The sequence below is a fragment of the Mustela erminea genome, chromosome 7, assembly GCF_009829155.1.
Source record: "Mustela erminea isolate mMusErm1 chromosome 7, mMusErm1.Pri, whole genome shotgun sequence".
Lineage (NCBI taxonomy): Eukaryota > Metazoa > Chordata > Mammalia > Carnivora > Mustelidae > Mustela > Mustela erminea.
This window is the reverse complement of record NC_045620.1, coordinates 101,942,600-101,966,191: the sequence shown is the minus strand read 5'-3', so window position 1 is coordinate 101,966,191 and position 23,592 is coordinate 101,942,600. Positions and strand designations below refer to the sequence as shown.

The 23,592-nt window shown below is 38.2% G+C and overlaps 1 protein-coding gene across 5 annotated transcripts in view; it reads left to right on the top strand.

The window, feature by feature from the left end:
- Positions 1–23,592, top strand: part of IMMT (inner membrane mitochondrial protein) — a 43,953-nt gene that overhangs the window by 3,276 nt on the left and 17,085 nt on the right. Inside the window, exons 2-6 of one of the 5 annotated variants that reach the window (XM_032352671.1) lie at positions 13,911–13,984; positions 15,208–15,397; positions 19,837–19,948; positions 21,625–21,762; positions 22,126–22,221. In XM_032352671.1, coding sequence (XP_032208562.1) covers positions 13,911–13,984; positions 15,208–15,397; positions 19,837–19,948; positions 21,625–21,762; positions 22,126–22,221 — 610 coding nt within the window. The remainder of the gene's footprint in view (positions 1–13,910; positions 13,985–15,207; positions 15,398–19,836; positions 19,949–21,624; positions 21,763–22,125; positions 22,222–23,592) is intronic. The other 4 variants (XM_032352668.1, XM_032352667.1, XM_032352669.1 and 1 more) reach the window with 4 other exon arrangements.

Below are 23,592 nucleotides of genomic sequence, written 5' to 3'. Positions count from 1 at the left end.
CATCCTCATCGGCTTTTAGTGTAGTCAGTGTTAGGGACTTCGGAAGTTCTAACAAATGTGTAGTGATACCTCATTGTTGTCCGGTCTCTTTATATACTATTACTTGGGATTATATCAGTTGTCAGACTGTTATTCCGTAAGCAAATGATTCTCTAGCTTCTTTTGAGCTTTGTAATCAAATTTTCTTTTCCTTGTTTGATTTTGTCAACTTTATGTGGAATATTGTTTGTCAAAGTTCTTTCCACTTTCACCAAACTTCATCTTTTTTAATGTTTTCCTGCTTTTACTGTTGCTTTTTTAGAGTCAGTTCTTTATATAGTAGTTAATAAAGTCTTTTTTAAAAGCATACAGACTGTGTCATACCTTCCTTCATTGGCATCCTGTCACATTAAGAGTAAAATATAAAATCTTTACCACACTCACCAGGCCCTTCATGATCTGCTCTTCTTTGCCTTTTTCATTTTTCTACTCTGGCTCATTCTATTTTGATATCTCTAGCACTTAACTCATTGCATTGTCTATTTTATTATTTTATTTTATTTTAATCTCACTACTTTTTCTTTTTTTTTTTCATTTCTTTTGCTCTGAAGTCTTCCCACACTTCTTTGCTTAACTAACTTACTTCATTCTAATATTTTCTCAAATATCACCTTCCCTTTAGAGAGGCCTATCTTATGTAATATAGACCTTTGACCAGTCTCTTCTTCTTTGCACCACTCTGAACTTACCTTTACCCTACTTTTACTTTGTAGCTTTACTACTACTGACATAATGTATATTTGTTGTGGGTTTTCCGCATTAAAATGTAAGCTCCACAAAGGGATTGTGTCATTTATTTTTTGTTGCTCTATTTCTAGTACTGATCGTAGTAACTGACTCCTAGTAGATGCTCAGTGAATATTTGTGATGTGTTTGAATTAAAAAATAAATTATTTTCTGTTAGCTTTTCTTAATCTCCATAAGTGGATGTGATCTTCCCTATAGCCCCATAGGTTTTGTTTTGTTTTCGTTTACTTTTTTTAGAGAGGGAGGCAGAGAGAGAGGGAGAGGGGGCCAGAAGGAGAGGGGGAGAGAATCTTAAGCAGGCTCCATGCCCAGCAGGAGCCCAGTGTCAACAACCCTGAGATCATGACCTGAGCTGAAATCACGAGCTGGTCACTTACCATTGAGCCACTCAGGTACCCCAAGCCCCATAGGATTTAGACTCTCTGATGGTATATTATGGTTCTCCAGAGTAACAGAACCAATAGGATATGTAATAGATAAAAGGATTTATTATATGGAATAGGCTTATGCAATTGTGGAAGCTATCAGCAGTGGAGCTAGGGGGCTCCACTAGCCCAGACTAGCCTGTGGTATGGTTTTAGTTTGAAGGCTGATGGCCTGGAGAGCTAATGTGCAGTTCCAAAATGAAAGTCTGCTGAATTCCACCTTTTGGGGGAGGCTCATCTTTTTGTTCTAGTCAGGTCTTCAACTGATTGGGTGAGGCTCACCCACATCATTGAAGGGAATCTGCTTTTGTCACACAGTTCACTGATTTAAATGTTAATCTCCAGAAGCATCTTCCAAGTCGACATAAAATTAATCATCACAAATGCCATCTGCCTAACTCCTTGGACTCATCATCCTTAAATTCCTTACATGTGGATATTCAACAGAAATGTTCTCTTTTGTGTCTTCTTTCTTTCCAGAAATGCCCTTCAGGACTCAAGTTCTTCCTCAGTTTATTTCCCAGACTTAACACTATTTGTCTTCTTACTCCCTGTACTGCCTGCATCACCAGGCCCAACCTTTTTTGAGTTGGGCATTGGGCTGGGAGGGCCTGAGCTTTCAGCCCAGCCAACTCCTTGACTATGGATTTGCTAATGGTCATCTGCATGTGCAGAATCTTAGCTGTTTATTACTTGAAAGAAGAGAAAGAAGCACTGTTTAGGAGATTGATAAACCCAGTTTGTTTATGGCCAAAGTTTGATAGCAGGACTAGTTTAGGTTTGAATTCATGCCTCGACATTTTTAGTTGTCATCTTCTGGAATTCTCTTTCTCTCTCTCTCTCTCTCTCTTTTTTTTTTTTCTTTTTTTCTTCCATTAGAATTGTAAAACAGTATGTTACTCAGCAGTAATGTCTGCCAAGTGTACATGGTAAAAGGTACTTTAGTATGTCATACAGCTTGCTCTTTGCTTTTACCTATGCTAGAATCAAATTTTTTTTTAAAGATTTTATTTATTTATTTGACAGAGATCACAAGTAGGCAGAGAAGCAGGCAGAGAGAGAGGAGGAAGCAGGCTCCCCGCTGAGCAGAGAGCCCGATGCGGGGCTGGATCCCAGGACCCTGGGATCATGACCTGAGCCGAAGGCAGAGGCTTCAACCCACTGAGCCACCCAGGCGCCCCTAGAATCAATTTTTATTATTCCTTATTTTCATTTCTGTAGGCCATTGGCTTTCAGACTGTTTTGGGATAAATTTTACATCATAACTTAAGTGAGTGGGAATATATGAGTAATAGATATTCACACATATGTGCAGGGAAAACTAAAGAAGTATTAAGTTCCTTGTTTTGCTATATTTAATATCTGCCATTTTCTTGGTGTAACTGAAGGGTACTTTTTCTAAGATACAGAGTGTGTCTATACTGAGAGATAATACTGCCTCAAGGCCAAATTTCCTGGATTTTTTGTGTAATATATTTTTAACTTTAATTTATGATTCTTTTATTTTTTTTAAAGATTTCATTTTTTATTTGAAATAAATATATTTATTTGAGAGTGTGCATGGATGCACACACATTCAGCAGGGAGGGGCAGAGGGAGAGGGAGAAGCAGATGCCCGGAATATTTTATCTATGAATACACCATTTTTTGTTTTTCCAGACATTATTAGATGGACATGTGGGTTGTCTCCATCTTTTGATGTGATGTGGGGCTTGATCCTAGGACCCTGAGATCATGACCTAAGCCAAAGGCAGATGCTTAACCAACTGAGCCACCAAGGCACCCCTTATTTCATTTTTTTTTTTTTAAAGATTTTATTTATTAATTTGACAGGGAGAAATCACAAGTAGATGGAGAGGCAGCCAGAGAGAGAGAGAGAGATAGGGAAGCAGGCTCCCTGCTGAGCAGAGAGCCTGATGCGGGACTCGATCCCAGGACCCTGAGATCATGACCTGAGCTGAAGGCAGAGGCCCAACCCACTGAGCCACCCAGGCGCCCCTATTTCATTATTTTATATGAAATATTTTAAGTTAGCTGTAGAAGTAGTTAAGCTGACACATACTAATCTGCGTTTCATTTTTTTTTTTTAAGATTTTATCTATTTATTTGTTAGAGCGAGAGAGCACAAGCAGGAGAGGCAGGCAGAGGGAGAGCGTGAAGCTGGCTCTCTGCTAATGTGGGGCTCGATCCCCGGACCCTGGGATCATGACCCGAGCCGAAGGCAAATGCTTAACGGACTGAGCTACCCAGGCACCCCTTATTTCATTATTCTTATAGAATATTTTAAGTTAGCTGTAGAAAAAGTTAAGTTGTCACATACTAATCTACATTTCAAATGTAGAACTGGTCATTAACTTCTGGGTGTTTTTTGTTTGTGTGGGAGGAATCCTTATGACAAAACTTTAGCAGAACACCATCAGTTATAGTGACTGGCAAATTCTAGAGGGGAAGCCTGGAACCTCCAGATGGGGTTCATGTGAGGAGATTATTTATTATATTCTCTTGTTTCTAGGTTGTAATGCTAGAATTTGGTTTCTTTTTGTATGTTTACCTTAGTTTGGAGCTAAGGAATAGATTGTGCAAGAACTTAATGTGGGAATTACAGGTTTTATCTTTTTTGTTTTTATTTTAATTTATTTTTTAAGATTTTATTTATTTGACAGAGAGCAAGAGCAGAAGCAGAGGGAGGGGCAGAGGCATAGGGAGAGGGACAGGCAGACTTCCTGCCCAGTAGGGAGCCTGACATGGGGCTCCATTCCAGGACCCCAGGATCATGACCTGAGCCATGAAGGCAGATGCTTACCTGATTGAGCCACTCAAGCACCCCTCTTTTTTGTTTTTAAAAATCATGTTTCTATAGGTTAGATACAGTAATGCTAGCCTTGTAATATATGTCAAAGCAGAGTGCTTTGAAACAGTTTGGTTTTTTCTACATGATAGGTTATTTTTTTTCAAAGATTTTATTTTATTTATTTTTTTTTTTTTAAAGATTTTATTTATTTATTTGACAGAGAGAAATTACAAGTACACTGAGAGGCAGGCAGAGAGAGAGAGAGAAGGAAGCAGGCTCCCTGCCGAGCAGAGAGCCCGATGCGGGACTCGATCCCAGGACCCTGAGATCATGACCTGAGCCGAAGGCAGCGGCTTAACCCACTGAGCCACCCAGGCGCCCTCAAAGATTTTATTTATTTGACAGAGAGAGACACGGCAAGAGAGGAAGCACAAGCAGGGGGAGTAGGAGAGGGAGAAGCAAGCCTCCTGCGGAGCAGGAAGCCTGATGGGGGGCTCAGTCCCAGGACCCTGGGATCTTGACCTGAGCTGAAGACAGATGCTTAATGACTGAGCCACCCAGGTGCCCCTACATGATAGGTTATTATTAATAAAAGGGAATTCCAGAGCTAAGAAGTGTATTAAAGTAGGCGACTTCATTTATATAAATAGATTAGCTTGGTGCTTAAGAAAGAGAGCTCTAAGAGGCTGACTTAGATCTGGCAATGGTTTCTTAGATAGGACTCCAAAAGGAAAAAAAGATAAATTGGGTTTCATCAAAATTAAAAATTTTTGTTCATCAGAAGACACTGAAGTGAGTGAATAGAATAGGAGAAAATATTTTCAAACCACATATCTGATAAGGATCTAGTATCCAGAATAGGTGAAGAACTCCTATAGCTCAATAACAAAAAAGATGTCCCTAATAAAACATAGGCAAAGGACTTGAATAGACATTTATCCAAAGAAGATATATAAATGATCGAAAAGCACATGAAAAGATAATAAACATCCATTGGCATTAGGGAAGTGCAAATCAGAACCACAATGATACAGCCACTTCATACTCACTGTGAAACCTATAATAAAAACCAAAAATGACTGGTGTTAGTGAGGATGTGGAGAAAATGGAGCCCTCATACGTTGCTGGTAGGAATGTAAAATGAGGCAGAGTTAAACATAGAATTACCAAATGACCCTGCAGTTCTACCCCCCCAACTGAAAATAGGTGTTGAAATAGAAACTTGCAGAGAAATACAGCATTATTTATAGTAGCCAAAAGATGGAGACAACCCACATGTCCATCTAATAGTGTCTGGATAAACAAAAAATGGTATATTCATAGATAAAATATTCCGGTCAGCCCTCAAAGGAAAATACATGATACATATATGGTACATGCTACAACCTGGGTGAATCTTGAAAACATTGTACCAAGTGAAAGGAGTCAGGCTCAACAGAACACACAAAATGTATGATTCCATTTGTACCAAATACCCATAGATCCAGGAAGTAGATAGTGTTTGCAGTGGCTGAGGAGAGGGGTCACAATGGACAGACTGCCTAGTTGGTGGTACAGGAATTTCCTTTTGGAGTGATGCAAATGTTCTAGAACTAAATAGTGGTGATGGTGATTGTACAGCACTGTGGATGTACTAATGTCACTGAATTGTATACTTTAAAAATGGTGAATTTGTGGTGTCCTTCATGGCTGTCCATTAAGTGTCTGCCTTCATCGTAGGTCATGATCCTGGCATCCTAGGATGGAGCCCTACATGGAGCCCTACATCAGGCTCCCTGCTAAGTGGGGATCCTGCTTTTCCCTCTCCCTCTGCCTGCCACTCCCCCTGTGTATTTTCTCTCTGTCAAATAATAAAATCTTTAAAAATATGTATATAAAATGGTGATTTTTATAAGTGAATTTTACTACAGATGGGGGGAAATTTTTTTTGACACCAGGTATTTGCAGATGGCCTGAAGTACAGAGACAAAGTTACATATTACATACATACATATATGTATATTATATATATATTTTATGTATATGTGTAAAATTAAAATAATGTAAAATAATATGTTTTAAATTTTAAGTGGAGTCTATTGGCCAAAGATGGGACATTTTTTTTCAGAAGTGTTTAAATTCATGAGTTCATAAAGATACTCTTTTGGGGGGCGCCTGGGTGGCTCAGTGGGTTAAGCCGCTGCCTTCGGCTCAGGTCATGATCTCAGGGTCCTGGGATCGAGTCCCGCATCGGGCTCTCTGCTCAGCGGGGAGCCTGCTTCCTCCTCTCTCTCTGCCTGCCTCTCTGTCTACTGTGATCTCTCTCTGTCAAATAAATAAATAAAATCTTAAAAAAAAAAAAAAAGATACTCTTTTGGTTAGCTGTAGCTACTACATAAGCCACCTTGAGCTTGGGGTAGAATAATAATTTATTGTTGCCTCGTTTCAGTTTTTGGGTTTACCTGGGCTCAGCTGAGCAGTTTTTGCTAAGTGTCCCTAATGAGGTTGTAATCAGACAGTGGCTAGGAATAGAGTCATCTCAAAGTCTTCTCACTTTCATGTCTGGCAGTTGATACTGGCTGCAGCTGACACCTAAGCGGGGACGGTTGGCTAGAATACCTGCATGCAGTGTCTTGGACGAGAGGACGTCTTGGATGCGTATGTGGTCCCTGGGGTACAGCTCCGGAAGCACTTTTTCTTTCAGTCTAATAACTTGTGAACTAAAGAGACAAGTATCTGCTCTCTGTTTACGCATCATACAGTACAGTGTGACAGGCATTCTAGACACTTCCATTCAAAAAGGTAGGAAACAAGACCACACATAGCAGTCATTGTTATAACATGTTACCAATTTTTTAATTCATACTGATGGTAATAATACTTCATAACTCTCAGTTCTGCTCTGGCTCTTGGTTTCATCCCTTGAATTAGCCTTCCTTTTCTAGAAAATGTAGTTATCTTAACTTTGGGTTTCCTGTGGATTGTATTGGGGTTTTCTCCATTAGACAAAAAAGTCACACCCATGAATATCAGGGTAAGCTTACCTTTACTGTTTTGGACTCCCTGTGAGCTGCTATAGGGTAAAACCCTTAAGATTCTCAGTAGCCCTGTTGTTTAACAAAAAGACTACGGGAGGTACACCCTTAGGATCCCCAAGGGGCCTTTTCTCTGTGTGAAAAGATTCTGTAGGGAGTGCCTCCTTAGAACTTTGAGGTCTTAAAGGATTTTTGCCAACTGGAGAGGCTGAGAATGAGAGAAAGTTTTTATTTTTGAGCCTATAAAGTCCTGGCTCCTTAATATTTCCTTTAAATTGTACTTGAAAACTAGACAGGTCTTTTGGTTTGCTTGTTTTGAAGTTCATTTTTACCCTTATACCCTGCTCAAAGAAACCAGTTGGCACTTTGAGCATTCTGCTTGGAATTCTGTTTAGCTAAATCCATCAGTCCATTAGGTACAACTTCTGATTTTCTATTTTCCATGTTACCTGTTACGACAGGTGACAATTCTGACACTGTATAACAAGGATCCCTTTTTCCTCTAGGTTTCCAAAAACATTTTTCTTACTGAAGCCCTTAACCAACACTCTCCATGGATGAGGTGAGGCTTCTGTGAAGTCTCTTCAAGGCCTTTCCAACTTTCACCCTCTACCCCATGTGCTTTATGTTTTATTGTGGAAACCCCTTACTCTAGATACAAGTTATCTGTTTGGTTGTAATTGTATAACAGATCACCCCAAACTTAGTGGTATTAAATAACAGCATTGTTACTTGTTATTTTATAGTAATAGCATTTATCATATAGGTAGAAATTACATAAATGAAAACATTTATTATATAAATAACCTAAACAGATTATCTCTTAGGTCTAAAGATTTCTGGGTTCTGTCAGGAGGTTCTTGAGGTCTAATGCAGTTGAAAGGTTCTGGGAAAAATGGCAATGTTCTGGAAAACCAGGTGGGATGGGAAATGTAACAATTTTTAGGAAATACAATTTGTCACAATAAATGAAAAAAATCCACAATTGGTCATTATCAGAGGATAAGTAGATAAAAGGGTAACGGATTTATCCTGCCTTTCCTGTATGACCTATATTTTGGATAACCAAATTGTAGATGAGGGGAAGGGTCTTTTTATAAGATATGTCAAATAATAAATGAAAAATAATAGAATTACTGTCTTCTACAACTTCCAGTAAATTAATGGATCTAGACATTGTTACATCAATGCAGTTGGTAACATCATAAAAAGAGAGCTATCCAGAAACTGTGCCTTCTGGTGAGAGAACACAGCACCAACAAAAGTTTTACCAGAGAGAATAAACCTGAGCTTAAGCAGGTGTCAGGATCTACCTCTGGTTTGCAGGAAATCCAGAAGACAGGATCATGTTAAATTGTACCTTAAACAAAATCCAGTCTGGGAAATTCTATAGAACAAGCAGTCCCGGTTCTTCAACAAATTAATTATTGGAGGGAAAACCTGTAGATTAAAAGAGACTTAGAAGATATCTTTTCTTTTTTTAATAGGTAAAACTACAGTATAGTAGGGACTCATACTTGGGTGATAAAACCATAAAAACCCATAAATTTGTTGACTTTTAAAACTACTTAGGGGGCGCGTGGGTGGCTCAGTGGGTTAAAGCCTCTGCCTTCGGCTATGGTCATGATCCCAGGGTGCTGGGATCGAGCCCTGCATCGGGCTCTCTGCTCTGCATGGAGCCTGCTTCCCTTCCTCTCTCTCTGCCTGCCTCTCTGCCTACTTGTGATCTCTGTCTGTCAAATAAATAAATAAAATATAAAAAAAAATAAAACTACTTAGGATATTAAATGCTACATAGAATATAAGAGTAGGCTAATGAGGATATTTAAATTTTTTTTAATCTAGAGCCACTGGTTTAGGAAAAAAAAAATTTGAGTTATGCTACAATCTTCATTTCTACTTTTTTCTCATACAGAAGTAGGAAACTACTGCTATTAGTTTTTGGCCATGAAAGATAACTTTTTTTCATGTTTTATCCCTTCTTAAATCAGAAAGCATCTTTTTTTTTTTTTAAGATTTTATTTATTTGAGAGAGAGTAGGAGAACAAGCATGGAGTGGGTGGGGCCATCAGGAGAAGGGCCTGACTCCAGTCTCCGTCCCAGGACCCTGAGATCATTACCTGAGCCAAAGGCAGATGCTTAACTGACCGAGGCACCCAGATGCCCCCAGAGTGCATCTTATAATTCATGGTGTGTTGTTTAATTGAAAACATTTTGATAGCTCAGCTTTCACAAGAAAAAAAAACTAGCCAGGAAAATTCTGAAAAAATAATAGTACTCAAAGAGAGGACAAGTCCTACCAGAGTAAAAGCTGATTCTAAGATGCAGTGGTTAAAACACTATAGTATTAGTGCAGATCAGTGGAACAAAATAGGGAATCTAAATGCATCAAGGCATTTGATATATTTTAAAGGTGGCATTTCAAGTCGGAAAAAATTGATTGTTCAGTCTATGATTCAGGGACAACTGAATAGAGATTTGGGGAAAAAGTAAAAAATAAAAAAATAATTAAATTAAAAAATAAATTAAAAATACCTTACACTAATTTCAAAGATTTATATGGGGGTACCTGGGTGGCTCAGTCAGTTAAGCAGCTGTCTTGGCTTGGGTCATGATCCCAGGGTCCTGGGATCACACCCTGCATCAGGCTTCCTGCTCATTGGAGAGCCTGCTTCTCCCTCTCCCTCTGCCTGCCACTCTGCCTACTTGTGCTCTCTCTGTCAAGTCAATAAACAAAATCTTAAAAAAAAAAAAAAATTTAAAAAATGAAACTGTGATAGTAGAGGAAACATGGAAGAATTATTTTGTAATCTGAGAGTGGCTTTCTAAGAATATGAGAAAACATATAAGACATATGAGAAAACAGAAGCCATATAAGATTGACAGTTTTGACTACATAAAAGTAATTTTTTGCATGGTATGAACTACCATAAACAAAGAAAAAGCAGATCATAAACTGGATAAAAACATTAGTTATTAGCAGACACATTGCTAATTTCTCGTCATGTATAAAGAGAAAAGAATATGAAAAGATCAGTCTTACTTAAAAGTGGTCAAGGGGTACCTGGGTGGCTCAGTGGGTTAAGCCTCTGCCTTAATCTCAGGATCCTGGGATCGAGCCCCACATCGGGCTTTCTTTTCAGCAGGGAGCCTGCTTCCCCCTCTCTCTCTGCCTGCCTCTCTGCCTACTTGTGATATCTCTCTCTCTCTGTCAAATAAATTAATTAATAATCTTAAAAAAAAAGTGGTCAAAACGGAGAAAGACAAATATACCATATGATCTCACTGGTGTGTGGAATCTTAAAAACAAATGCGTAAACAGCAGAGTTAGACCTATACAGAGAAGGCAGGAGGAGGGGGAAGTGCAAAGTGGGTGAAGGGGAGTGGGAGATACAGGCTTCCATTTATGGAATGAATACACAGGAATAAAAAGTACAATATAGGGAATATAGTCATTGATATTATAATAGCGTCTTATGACAGATTGTAACTGCACTTGGGGTGAGCATAGCATATAACACAGAGCACAGAGCTGTTGAATCACTGTGTTGTATATATGAAACTAATGTAACATTTTGTGTCACCTATACTAAAAAAAAGTAGGGGCGCCTGGGTGGGTTGGTGGGTTGAAGCCTCTGCCTTTGGCTCAGGTCATGATCCCAGGACCCTGGGATGGAGCCCTGCATCTGCCTCTCTGCTCAGCGGGGAGCCTGCTTCCCCCTCTCTGCCTGCCTCTCTGCCTACTTGTGATCTCTGTCTGCCAAATAAATAAAATAAAAAAAAAATTAAAAAAAAAAAAGTGAAACTGGGTGTAGGGAAACATTCACTAAACAGTTTTGTTTTATTAATTACCAGAGAGACAGAGAGTGTGTGTGTGTACAAGCAGGGGGAGCCACAGGCAGAGGGAAAAGCAGGCTTCCTGCTGAGCAAGGAGCCTGATATGGAAATCGATCCCAGGACCCTGGGATCATGCCTGAGCTGAAGGCAGATACTTAACTGACTAGGCCATGCAGGCGACCCTTTATTTTATTTTAGAAAAAGAGTTTATATGAGTAGCAATAATAAATATAAAAGTAAATAATGAAAGTGGTCAAGGATACTGTCTAATCGTTCATAGAAAGGGAAATAACATCATAAATACATGAAAAGATACTGAGTCATAATAAAGGAGATCGTGATTAAGACTGTACTGAACGTGTTTGGCATGCTGTGAGAAAATATACATTACTAGCAAACTTTTTGACTACTTGGGCAATATTTATCAAAATTGCAAATTTTACCAGAATTAACCTAAAATGATGTATATTTCCCAGACAGCAGTACTTATTATAACAAGAATTTAGACTGAATCTTACTTTCCATCAAAAGGGGGCTGGTTAAGTACATTAAATAACATCCATACAGTGGAATAATGAATCTCCGTAAAACCCTCTAGGACGAGTTCGTTTACTGATACAGAAGGATCACAAATACATATTGTTGAATGAACTTCAGAACTGGGTGTATATTGTGGTATTCGTTGTTAAGGGGAGTTTTGGGAATTCTCTCACAAAATATCTCTGGATATACAAGAAACTGATAGCATTAGTTGCTTATGGAGAGAAGGGGATCTGAGTGGCTGAGGGACAGAAGTTGTGAGGGAGACCACTATATGCAACTAAATCTTTTGAATTTTTATTTTAAATTTTATGTTTTAATTTTCTTCGTACTAGGAACTATAAACTTAACAGTCACATCAGATATATTTTGTCAAGGGAGGGATGAGGGTCAAGATAAAGCAAAGTAGAAGATGGAAAAAGAAACAGGTTAAAAAATAAATACTGATGTGAAATAAAATATTTTTGAGTTATAGCATTAATATGGTTTTGTACTTCCTAGGTTCGGTTTTCCACTATTAATGTTTGCTGCTTGATGTTCCAGTTAGCAGTTATCCACTGTGAACAGTGTCTTAATCTTTTTTTATTATTATATTTATTTATTTGACAGACAGAGATCACTAGGCAGAGAGGCAGGCAGAGAGAGAGGTTGGGGGGGGGTGGCGCGCGGGAAGCAGGCTCCCTGCTGAGCAGAGAGCCCAATACGGGGCTCGATCCCAGGACCCTGGGGTCATGACCTGAGCCAAAGGCAGAGGCTTTAACCCACTGAGCCACCCAGGCGCCCCTTAATTTTTAACTTGAATACTTCTTTGTACCTATGAAAGTATGGAATCTTAAATACAACTTTAATGGTTTCCTAATAATTTCCAAGTCAACAAAATGGAGATGTTGACTTACAAAAGTAGTTGCAGTTCTGTTTAAAATGTCCTTTAACCAACTTTACAGAACAGTAGGAAGACATGCTTTTCTGTTAAATATAGTTGAAAGATGTTGAGAATTCTACACATAGGATCAAAATGCTTTTAAAATACCAACTGTAGCTTCTTTACGTGTTGTAAAATATCTAACTTACGTTTTTTTTTTTCCCTAAATGTGTTGCTATTAATGTTTACCTTTAGGCATAAATTGCAAATGTAATTAATTCTAGGGTAATTTTATGTGGCCTTTGATCCTATGATCAGGTTTCTTTGAAATTATTTCTAAAAGGAAATTTGTGTTTTTCTGATATTCTTTGAATGCAGTTTTATCAGGGAACCCAGAGAATGCATTTTTTTTTCCCTCTTGTCTTGTTGCAGTTTGATTTTCTAGTTGGTATAAAGAAAGATATTGGTGGGATAAATTTGAAATTTCAGATCAGTTGCTGTGGATGACTTTGAGTTTATCAAAACCTTCCCCTGTAGTATTTCTGTAGGTGTTCATTTGTTTTATTTAAGGGATTCACATACTGTTAAGAAACATTTGCATTATGTGCTTTACTTTGATTAAAACAAATTTCAAAGTATTGGTTTGATTATTTGCTTAGGATCCTAGGATCCTAAGCAAATAGTCCATTTGAGTAAATGGACTAGTTATATGGAGGTAAGTATTTATTCGAGCATTTATAATGTTAAAATTTTTGTCTTAAAAATTTTGACTTTTGGGGTATCTGAGTGGCTCGATTAGTTAGATGTCTGACTTCAGCTCTGGTCATGATCTCAGGATCCTAGGATCCAGTCCAGGCTCCCTGCTCAGCGAGGGGTCTGCTTCTCCCTCTGCCTCTGCCTCCCCCCACCCCCTGCACCCCCCAGCTCATGCTCTCTTTCAAATAAACAAAATCTTTTAAAAAAAGTTTTGACTTTTAGTTTAAGGCAAACCAAGATTAACTTTTATTTATTTATTTACTTTTTAAGATTTTCTCCTAGGACCCTGAGATCATGACCTGAGCTGAAGACAGCCACTTAACTGACTGAGCCACCCAGGTGCTCCCCAAGATGAACTTTTAGATTTAAATGACTGCTGCTAGGAAATGACTGGCTGGTCCCATAGTTATCTTACAGATGGGAAATTTGGTTTTCTAGATAAGTTAAGCTAAGATTGGATCTCTCCCGAGTGGATTTATACACATCCTACCATGCAGTGTTTCCTGTGGGTGATTTTTCAGATGTCTAAATTAAGCTTACCAAGTAAAAATAGATATTTTATACTTTTGTTTTATTTTTTTCTTGCCAATTGAAAAAGCATATGGCAAATTCCAGTCATATCCAAGAAATAATTAGTGTACATAACACTTTAAAGTGCTGATTGATCATAATCTGATAATCATTTTTTTAATCTTAAAAATAATCTTATACGAGCCTTGGGGTACTGGAAGCGTCATTGTTAAGGGCCTGTAAGAGTGTTCCATGGTAAATTGATTTCTAAAAATAATTTTTTGTTTAACAAAGACATGTGTAATAAAAATATTACACCTGAGTTACAACCCTAAAAGCTTTCCAGATTCCTTCTTCATTGGTTGTGATGTTTTCTCCTTCCTCTCTAGAGTTGTCTCTGTGGGAAGTTTGTCCTCCGTCCATTACGACCGTGCCGTAGATATTCTACTTCAGGCGGTTCTAGGTATGTGGTGTGTCTCCCTGTAAATGGGATTTTAACTGTGTGTAAAGAGACATTTGTGTATCTGTTTTCCATGAATGTGGAATAGCTGTTTAAAATCTTTTTTGTTAAGGGGTACAAACACTGGAGCTTTGCTCTAATATTTGGAGCATTATTTATTTGTAGGTAAAAATCTGTTATGATGCTCCTTTTGGTTCTTTTGTATTTAGATGGCATACAAGGTAGACAACCTCCCTCCCTCATGTGCTGTCTTCCGTTCTGTGGCCAATAGATTTATATCCAGAGCTCAGCATATTGTAATTTTTTTTATAAAGATTTTATTTATTTATTTGACAGACAGGTAGGCAGAGAGGCAGGCAGAGAGAGAGGAGGAAGCAGGCTCCCTGCTGAGCAGAGAACCCGATGCGGGGCTCGATCCCAGGATTCCGGGATCATGACCTGAGCCGAAGCAGAGGCTTTAACCCACTGAGCACCCCAGCATATTGTAATTTTAAAAGTATTTGTTTTATCTGATATTTTTATTGTCTTTCTTTTGTAAAGGGTTTATTTTGTTTTATTCACAGAAATGTTTTATTAAGGGGAGAGGAACTTTAAAAGTTAGTGATTGATATGGGGAATTTGAGAGGCAGGGTCGGGGGTTTGGTGGGTAGGAAAGGAAAAATAAAACAAGATGGGATCGGGAGGGAGACAAACCATCAGAGACTCTTAATCTCAGGAAACAAACTGAGGGTTGCTGGGGGGGGTGAGGGGGTAGGGATAGGGAGGTTGGGTTATGGACATTGGGGAGGGTATGTGCTCTGGTGAGTGCTGTGAAGTGTGTAAGCCTGATGATTCACAGACCTGACCCTTGAAGCAAATAATACGTTATATTTTAATTAAAATAAAGTGATGCTGCTTTTTTTGGATTCAGGGGAAATCTCATGATTGTGAACATCTTGAATTTTAACTGTTACAATGTAGATTACTTCATTCTTCCTATTCTAGATATTACTGTACTTAAAAAAATCTAGTTATCCGTACGTAAATGTTGTTTTCTGTTGCAAACCTGTTTTAAAGCAAATGAAGGAAAGGTGATGTGCAGCTGTAATAATAAACTTGGCTGCTGTCATCTGAGTCAGCAGTAGATGGGTAGAGTTTAGGGGTCTTTGAGATTCTTACATTGGTCTAAGGAAGTAGGTTTGGGAGAGGCAAGAAGTATGAATGTGTTTCCTATTTCTTTCACTTAGGTTGTCTCCTGGCAAAATTGCTGGTGCTGGCCTTTTATTTGTTGGTGGAGGTATTGGTGGCACTATCCTGTATGCTAAATGGGATTCCCATTTCCGGGAAAGTGTAGAGAAAACCATACCTTACTCAGACAAACTCTTTGAGATGGTTCTTGGTTCCCCACCTTATCCTGTTCCATTGCCAAAGAAGCCGGTAAGAGTTTTAAACAATATTTCAGTTTTTCCTATGGACTAGTAAAAGCAGGTTGTTTTCATCTTGAAAACATTTTATAATTCAGTAGAACTTGGCCAGATAAGTGTTTACTAGTTTCCTTTAACATTAATTTGTAGAATTGGATTTTAATCCCTTCCAAGTTAAGTGTTCTCATTTACTACCCCCTGCATAGAATGATTGCGTGGCACATGAGGGTAAATGGAAGAGGCTTTTTGGGCAGAGGTAACTGTGGCTGTCCTGTGGATGGAGGATGGTTGTGGCAGCTTACACTCTTGCAGCTCTCAGGTTCTGACTTACAGCACTAAAAACGTAAGCATAGAATGGTCATGACACAGAATCCACGGCGGTATAGTTAGTAGTGGCTTTTCTAGACCACAAAACAAGAGTCACAGAATTTTCAGCTACTTACTGATCGGTTGACGGAAATACCTTCTGATATTTCTGGAACGTTGTACATATTCAGAGTTTGAACCTACCCCCCCGCCCCCCAGGCCTAAAAAATTTTCAAACATCTTAAATAATTGTTCATTCAAACAAACCCCTTGAAAAAAAATTTACAGAGGAGAGCTTGGATTTTTGCTGATTTGGTCTTGGATATTTCTTTATGCTGTGAGGCTGGACATGGCTGATCAGTACTTTCTTAAAAATTGGGTGGACTTCTTTTCTCTAGTAGCTAGCATAGTCTAGAGGTCAGTCCTATAACAGCCTTAATACTTAGAAAAGCAAGTGTCCTGTAACACCTTCCCCTTACTCTGTCATGCTTTTTCAGAATAGTCTTCCACATCATTTATTCTTCCATATGAACTTTAAAATGTCTGTGCTGGCCAAGAGAAACCATTTTGTAGCTTCATTAGTCAAGGAACGGAATTCTGTGGATTCATTCTAAAATCTTGGGTCTGTTTTAGCCTACATGACCCAGGAGACAGAGCTGAGAACAATTCTAGGAGCATGGAGTAAAGCTGACAGTTGAGAGTAGTGTTCTTTTCTTGCTTGACCTGACTTCAAGTGTCATTCTTTATAGATTACGTGTTTATCTCTCTCAGAGTCATGGCCTTTTCTCATTCTACTTCAGCTATCCTGTTGAACATTCCCCCTTGGATTACTTGGCAGGTCCATACTGTACCACCTCAAAAGTTAAATTTTCTGCTTTGCTCTTTTTGTGTTACAGATAGTATCATGCTGTCACATAGTTAGGTTAGAATTCTTAGATTCACCTTCATAGTTGCCTATATTTTGTTAGCAACCATATCTTTTTTAATCTCCGATGTTTATTATTTTTTTTAAAGATTTGATTTATTTATTTGACAGACAGAGGTTACAAGTAAGCAGAGAGACATGCACAGGGGTAGGGGGAGCAGGCTCCCTGCTGAGCAGAGAGCCTGATCCAGGGCTCGATCCCAGGACCCTGGGATCATGATCTGAGCCGAAGGCAAAGGCTTTAACTCACTTAGCCACCCAGGCGCCCCTATTTTTTTCTTGCATTACAACTGTCATCCCATTTCTGACCTCTATCACTTTGTATCCAAACTAGACCTGTTTCTTCCTGCCCCCGCCAAGACTTTCCTCCCAGTCTCTGCCCCTGAGATCTCTTCTTCTACCATAATCTAGGCTATCCTCATATCAATACCAGAGAATCTTCTAAAATAAGTGCTATCACATTTTTATGATATTTTCATGATACCACTTATCATTGATTTTTATATATTTATTATTATTTGAAAGACTGACAACAGAGACTTTAGACATTGTTTCATGTTCTGCATGAAGAGAGTAAAGCCAGGGGTGGTTAAAGGTTAGCCTAGAAGCTAGCTGTTTGTTACTTATTCTGTAGTTTATGGTTTTTGCTGGTTTATAGGTTGACATTTAACACAGCTTGGCAGTCTGGCTCTTTGTTTACCTTTCCAGCCTTATCTCTAAATGGTTCTGCACATAAATCCTTAGCTTCGTGTCAGTTTACTTTATAAATATGCCTTGTGCTTTCCATTCATTTATTCAGCAAATGTCAGTCAAGTTGATTACTATATACCAGACACTGTTTCAAGTGCCTGTGTTAAAGCAGAGAGCTAATCAAAGATCGCTTCAACTTGCACAACTTTTCCCTTTGCGAGCGGCTTCTTTTCTTTTGCCTACTAATGTTCTCTTCAAGACCTATATCCTTCACTGCATACACCAAAGTGTATTTTCTTATCTCTGGATTACAGTAGTAGTTAGTGTTTTTGTTTTTTAATTTTTACCATTTATTCATTCTCTACTCTTGTGCATTGTTACCAACTTGTTGCTTTTAGAAACTGTGCATTTTATTTCATGATAATCGTTTTGGAGCCAACATGATTATTTATGCACAAGATAATAAATACTGAGAGAGGATAAACTTAAAATCTTTTTGATGGACATGGAATAAGACCTGCCTAAACGGAGATAAATACTATGTTCTGGATAGGAGTTAATATCATAAAAATGTCATTTTTCTCAAATATATGCATTTCTCTTAAATTTCCCTTAAATTTGTATATATTTGACAGAAATGACATTTGTATACACAGACACTGACACACACACCCCCAACACACCCATACCATTTACACATACACCTAATAAGAATTCTAATGAATTTTTTTTAGAGGTTGAGGAATCAGATAAGATGATTTTTAAATTCATATGAAAGGATAAATAATGTACTAAACTAGCCAAGCACATTTCAAAACTGTGTTGGGTTAGGGAGGAGTCAGAGGACACTTTTTTCCCAGATAATTGACTTTATTATAATCATACTTTAATAGAACGGTAAGGTTTTAACACAGGATTAGAAATTAGAATAGAAAAACTTAGTCTGGAAATAGGTCTTATTTATACACAGACACACATAACACACACATTTATTGAGAGAGTGTGAGTTGGTAGAACCTTATGCTAAAGCGATTTGTTAGTAGCTGCTAAAAATATATAACCTTTTTGACCTAGCACTTCTTCTTTTGGCAGACTATGCTACAGATACCACTGCAGTGCTTTCCAGTTGCATGGAAATTTTTTTTTTTTTAAGATTTTATTTATTTATTTGTCAGAGAGGGAGAGCATGCATGCACAAGTAGGGGGAATGGCAGGCAGAGGGAGATACAGGCTCCTGGCTGAGCAAGGAACTGTATGAGGGACTCTTTCCCAAGCCCCTGGGATCATGACCTGAGCCGAAGGCAGATGCTTAATGGACTGAGTCACCCAGGCACTCTGGACAAGGATGTTTAACAATGAAAAAAGCAGGAAACAAGCTTGTTTTCCAAACATAGGAGAGTAATTGATAAAATTTTAGGGTTTGCAGATACATTAAGATATATAATTAAATTAGAATGTTATGGAACTAAAAATCATTGCTTGATCTGAAGAGAATGTCCATGATAGATTATTAAATGAAAATAAAACCAAGAACTGAGTTACGTGGTAATTTGTATAATATAACCAACCTTATTTTGTTTTGTTTAAAAAATTGAAAAGTTGTATATGTGTATATTCCTGAGCTTATGCTCAGGGATGGAAGGATAGATTTCACGCTATTGGCAGTGGTTACCCTCTGAGTGCTGGAAAGGAAAAAAGCAGTAAAGAAGCAAAATAAAACCATTAATATGTCTTGATATTATTTTGCATGTTATAAGGAGCATGTATTTCATGATTTAAATGATAAAATTTTACTAAAAGAAAATCACATTTCTAATTTCTGATAGTGACAAAGTTCAAAATTATTGCTCTTATATTTGAGTAGTCTTTGAGATATCTGAATTCCATTACCATTCTGGCAAAAAAATGGCACATCACAGGTGGTAAATGAAAATATTTCTGTTACTTAGTAATTTTTGCCAGCGCATTATAACGACAGTCCTTTAATGAACAGGGTCTTAAACTTAAGGCAGGTGGTAACTGAGAAAGAGAAAATCAGGCATTACAATAGGATCCTGTTTTTCAGTGTACGGTTGCATGAATCTGGGAGATTAAGGAAACAAAGCTAACATTTGGTTTTACTCAGAGCCTCTGAAAATTATTTGTTTCTAACTGAATATATATACAAGGCAACAAAATTGGATTTAAGAAGCAGATGGAAATGGTGCTCTCAATGTTGTATATATAGAAGAAATGGTGTTAAAAGGGAAGGCTCTGCAACATATACTTTATTAGTTGCCCTAAGAGAAGCCTTTGGTACTATGAAAATTGGGCCAGTCATTTGGCATGAAGTTTTTGGGTTGCATTTTTCTAAAATGAAGACTTACCTTACCTTACTGTGATTAATAAAATATGTAATACTGTGAAGTGTTAACTTTATATGAAAAGCCTGAGGTACTTGACTTTTGAAATAATACAAGTTATTCTGTGCTGCCTTTAAAAAAAAACCAACAGTATTATATCTGAAGTGTTATGTGTTTTTTATTTCCAAGATTCAATCTGGTCCACTAAAAATCTCCAGTGTATCAGAGGTAATGAAAGAATCTAAACAGCCTGCCTCACAACTCCAAAAACAGAAGGGAGACACTCCAGCTTTAACAACAGGTACCTATACTTAGAATCAGTTTTTTAAAAATTATAGATAAATAGATTGTTTTAATGAATTTGTACCCAGGGTCAAGAGGGGGCTCCTACCTCAGGAAGCACTCTTCCGGTCCCTAGTTCTTACCAGGAAAGAAGTGTTTACACCTATCATTTGACACTCCTTTTAGGAGTTGAGTGGGATATGGAGTAACTTTATTGTGAATAGCTATTCAGTGAGGATAATGGCAAGAATTGTCTTGACTCCAACACTTTTTCTTTATATTTTACCCCTGACTCTCAGCTTTTCTCTTCTCTTCTCAGTGATATAGCTGTGGTCTGGGGAGTTTTTTTCCCCAATTCATGATTTGCCAGTAATTCTGTCCCAATTTATGACACTTACCTAACTCTAACCTGCTCAGTAAACATTTCAACTTCTGTGTTTCTCCTTGATTAAACCTCTTGACTTTCTTTCATTCAGCAAATATTCATTGATTGTCTACTATCTGCCAAACATAGTAGGCACATTCTAGGCACTGGGGCTATAGCAATGAACAAAATAGTAAAAAAAAAAAGCACAAACTCTGCAAATATTTCTTAGTGGGATAAGGGGAGGAAGATCATACATAAATAATATGTAAAATATATAGGATGTCAGAAGTGATGTGTTGGGGGGAATATTGCAATTTAAAACAGAGGGAGTAAGGAAAGTATCATCTGAGCAAAGACTAGAAAGCGATGAGGGATTAAGGCAGGTCTACAAGGCTGGTGGGAGAAAAGCATCAAGCAGAGGGATTAGCTCGTGCTAAGGCCTAGTATATTTAACTAATAAGGAGCACATGAAGCAGGAGTGGAAGAACAGTAGAAAACGAGGTCAGGAGGAAGCAGGAAGCCTATTGCGGCAGGCTTTCAAGGCCGTTATAAGCATTTTGCTTCATATTCTGAGTGAGATGGGAAGGTGTTAGGAGGGTTCTGAGCCAAGGGATTGATACCTGATTTTTATTTTAATAAGATCAGTGGCTATTGCAGAGAGTAGATAAAGAGACCAAGAGCAGAGCAGGGAGACCAGGTAATAGGCCTTGCAGTAATCCAGCTTCATCTTTTAAATGAGACTTTCAGTTTATTTAATTTTTTTCTCTGTTATGTTCCTCTCTTTTCCTCTGTTTTACCTCTTGAATTAATTATTTTCTTTCCCAGCACTTGTTTATAAGCTCTTGATTTTTTCCAGCCTTCCTTTCTTCTTTTGTGTTTAAAACTGTCATACTGTTCTTGCTCACACCTCTTCTATCATCTCTACACTGTTCAAAGCAGTTAAAAAATATCTTTTGATTACTTTGTTTTGTTTACCTTCTTCATTACAGGTCTGTTTTTCCTTTTCCATGTTATGTAAATCTTCCGGCCACTTCCCATATGTTAATATTTAATACCATTTAGTATGTTACTAGAAGCCCTGCCTGAGAACCATGGTGCTTAAAATGCAAGTGGGATCTCTTGTGCATTTCCCCTCTTGTCCATCTTGTGTGGGTTTGTGTCTCTGGGGGACTGGGCCGTAGTCTCCTTGCCTGTTTGAGTAGTGGCAGCACCTGCATTTGTGTCTGTAAGGAGGCAGATGTGAAGTGGGTGCTAGTTGTAGTAGATTCCTGTGTTCTTCTGTGTTAACCCAGGAGATTACAAATACCATGAGTAACATATATTTGTAGGACCTACAGAGGCAGCTCAAATTATTTCTGCAGCAGGTGATACACCATCAGTCCCAGCCCCTGCGGTTCAGCATGAGGAATCTATAAAAACTGAGCACCCTGGAATTGGTGAAGGGCAGCCCAAGCCTGCAGCTTCAGGTAGTTTATTTATATTTGTGGATTTGTAAATGATTTGTCCATCAGAACTCTTTAATGCCTAGGCAACCTCCAGACAGTATGTAAGTAACTGCTTATACTGGTTTTATTCGCAGACTGGCTTAGGGAATTTTTTAAAACTTTTTAGAGTCTGAATAAATCTCTGAAAGCAAGAGGTTTAAGAGCTGATCCCTTATTTCTTCATGTTGGAATCATTGACTGGTGATGTCGTTTTAGAATCCTAATGACAAAAATGCCTTCAGTTGATAGAACTGGCAAGTACACATGATGGTGTTTTTATTTCCCTCTGAGCTGTTGAAATTCTGTGCTGAAATTTGATTTCCTCTTATTTACTTTTGCTGCAAGAGGAAGCATCCTCAACTTCTGTACGGGAGCGACCACCCGAAGAAGTTGCAGCTCGCCTTGCACAGCAGGAAAAGCAAGAACAAGTTAAGATTGAGTGTATGTAAACCAGAAGGCTTCTTAAGCACTCTGCGTCATCTCCATCAGTTGCTGTCTTCTTCAGCCGTCGGCACACGTTTCTGATCCATCAGCTAGTTTGGTTTCTTTAGTGGCATTTGTCTGTGTACCACCTTTATTTCATCATTTGTTTTCTTTCCATTTAACCTTGTTGTACCTGGGTAACAAAGGCTGTTCTTAGTGTATAGTTGGAGAAAATTTCAAATAATACTTATACTTAATCCATTTATGTTTATTAGGGTTTATGCTAAAGATTCTTCGTTTTCTGTGGAACAGAAGTTGTTTATGTTTTGGCAACTTCCCTGAAAGCCTTTTAATTGTTTAATTCATAAATTTATTTGTATAGGTCAAAATGGCACCTGCTGTGGTTTATTACCAGCCTTTGGACTCTGTCTAATAGCCCCCTTATCTGATGGAAGGTGGTGAAATGTTCTACACATGGCTGGTTTCCAGCTAACTGAAGCATATTCCCTTTCAAGTTTTGATTTTATGTTAAACTTTTTGATGGTTTTTAAAAGAGATATATCTAAAAATGTCTTTTTCTTGTCTTAAACAAGGTGTAGGGCACATCATTTATTGTACTGGGCAGTATAAAGATGTTTGTGGAAGTAGGGGATATGTAGCTTTTTGCTGGACTGAGAGGTGTTTATTTTAAAGTCTTATGGCAGTTCTTTATAGTTTTTTTTTTTCAAAGATTTTATTTATTTATTTGACAGTCAGAGAGAGATCACAAGTAGGCAGAGAGGCAGGCAGGGGAGGGGTGAAGCAGGCTCCCCGCTGAGCAGAGAGCCCAATGCGGGACTCGATCCCAGGACCCTGAGATCATGACCTGAGCCAAAGGCAGAGGCTTAACCCACTGAGCCACCCAGGCATCCATCAAGATCAATTTTTTATTCATGTTTTTATTTTTCACTTTTCACCTTTTATAATGTAGATGCCGTGAATTTGTACATTTAAGAGAATGATGTCTGCTGTTTTGTAATTATCCCCCACCCCTTTTTTTTGGATCCAGTTCTTATCTTTCATTTTGGGCAAAGTGAAAATTTTAAGAATTTTTTCTATCACCTCTTAGTTTTCTCTCAGGCTTTACTTTTAAAATGTATGTGTTTGTAATTCTTAAATCTCTCTCCCCCCCCCTTTTTTTTTTTTAAGATTTTTAAAATTTATTTGACAGAGAGATCATAAGTAGGCAGAGAAGCAGGCAGAAAGAGAGGAGGAAGCAGGCTCCCCACTGAGCAGAGAGCCCGACACGGTGCTTGATCCCGGTACTCGGAGATCATGACCTGAGCTGAAGGCAGGGGCTTAACCCACTGAGCCACCCAGGCACCCCTGTGTTTGTAATTCTTTTTTTTT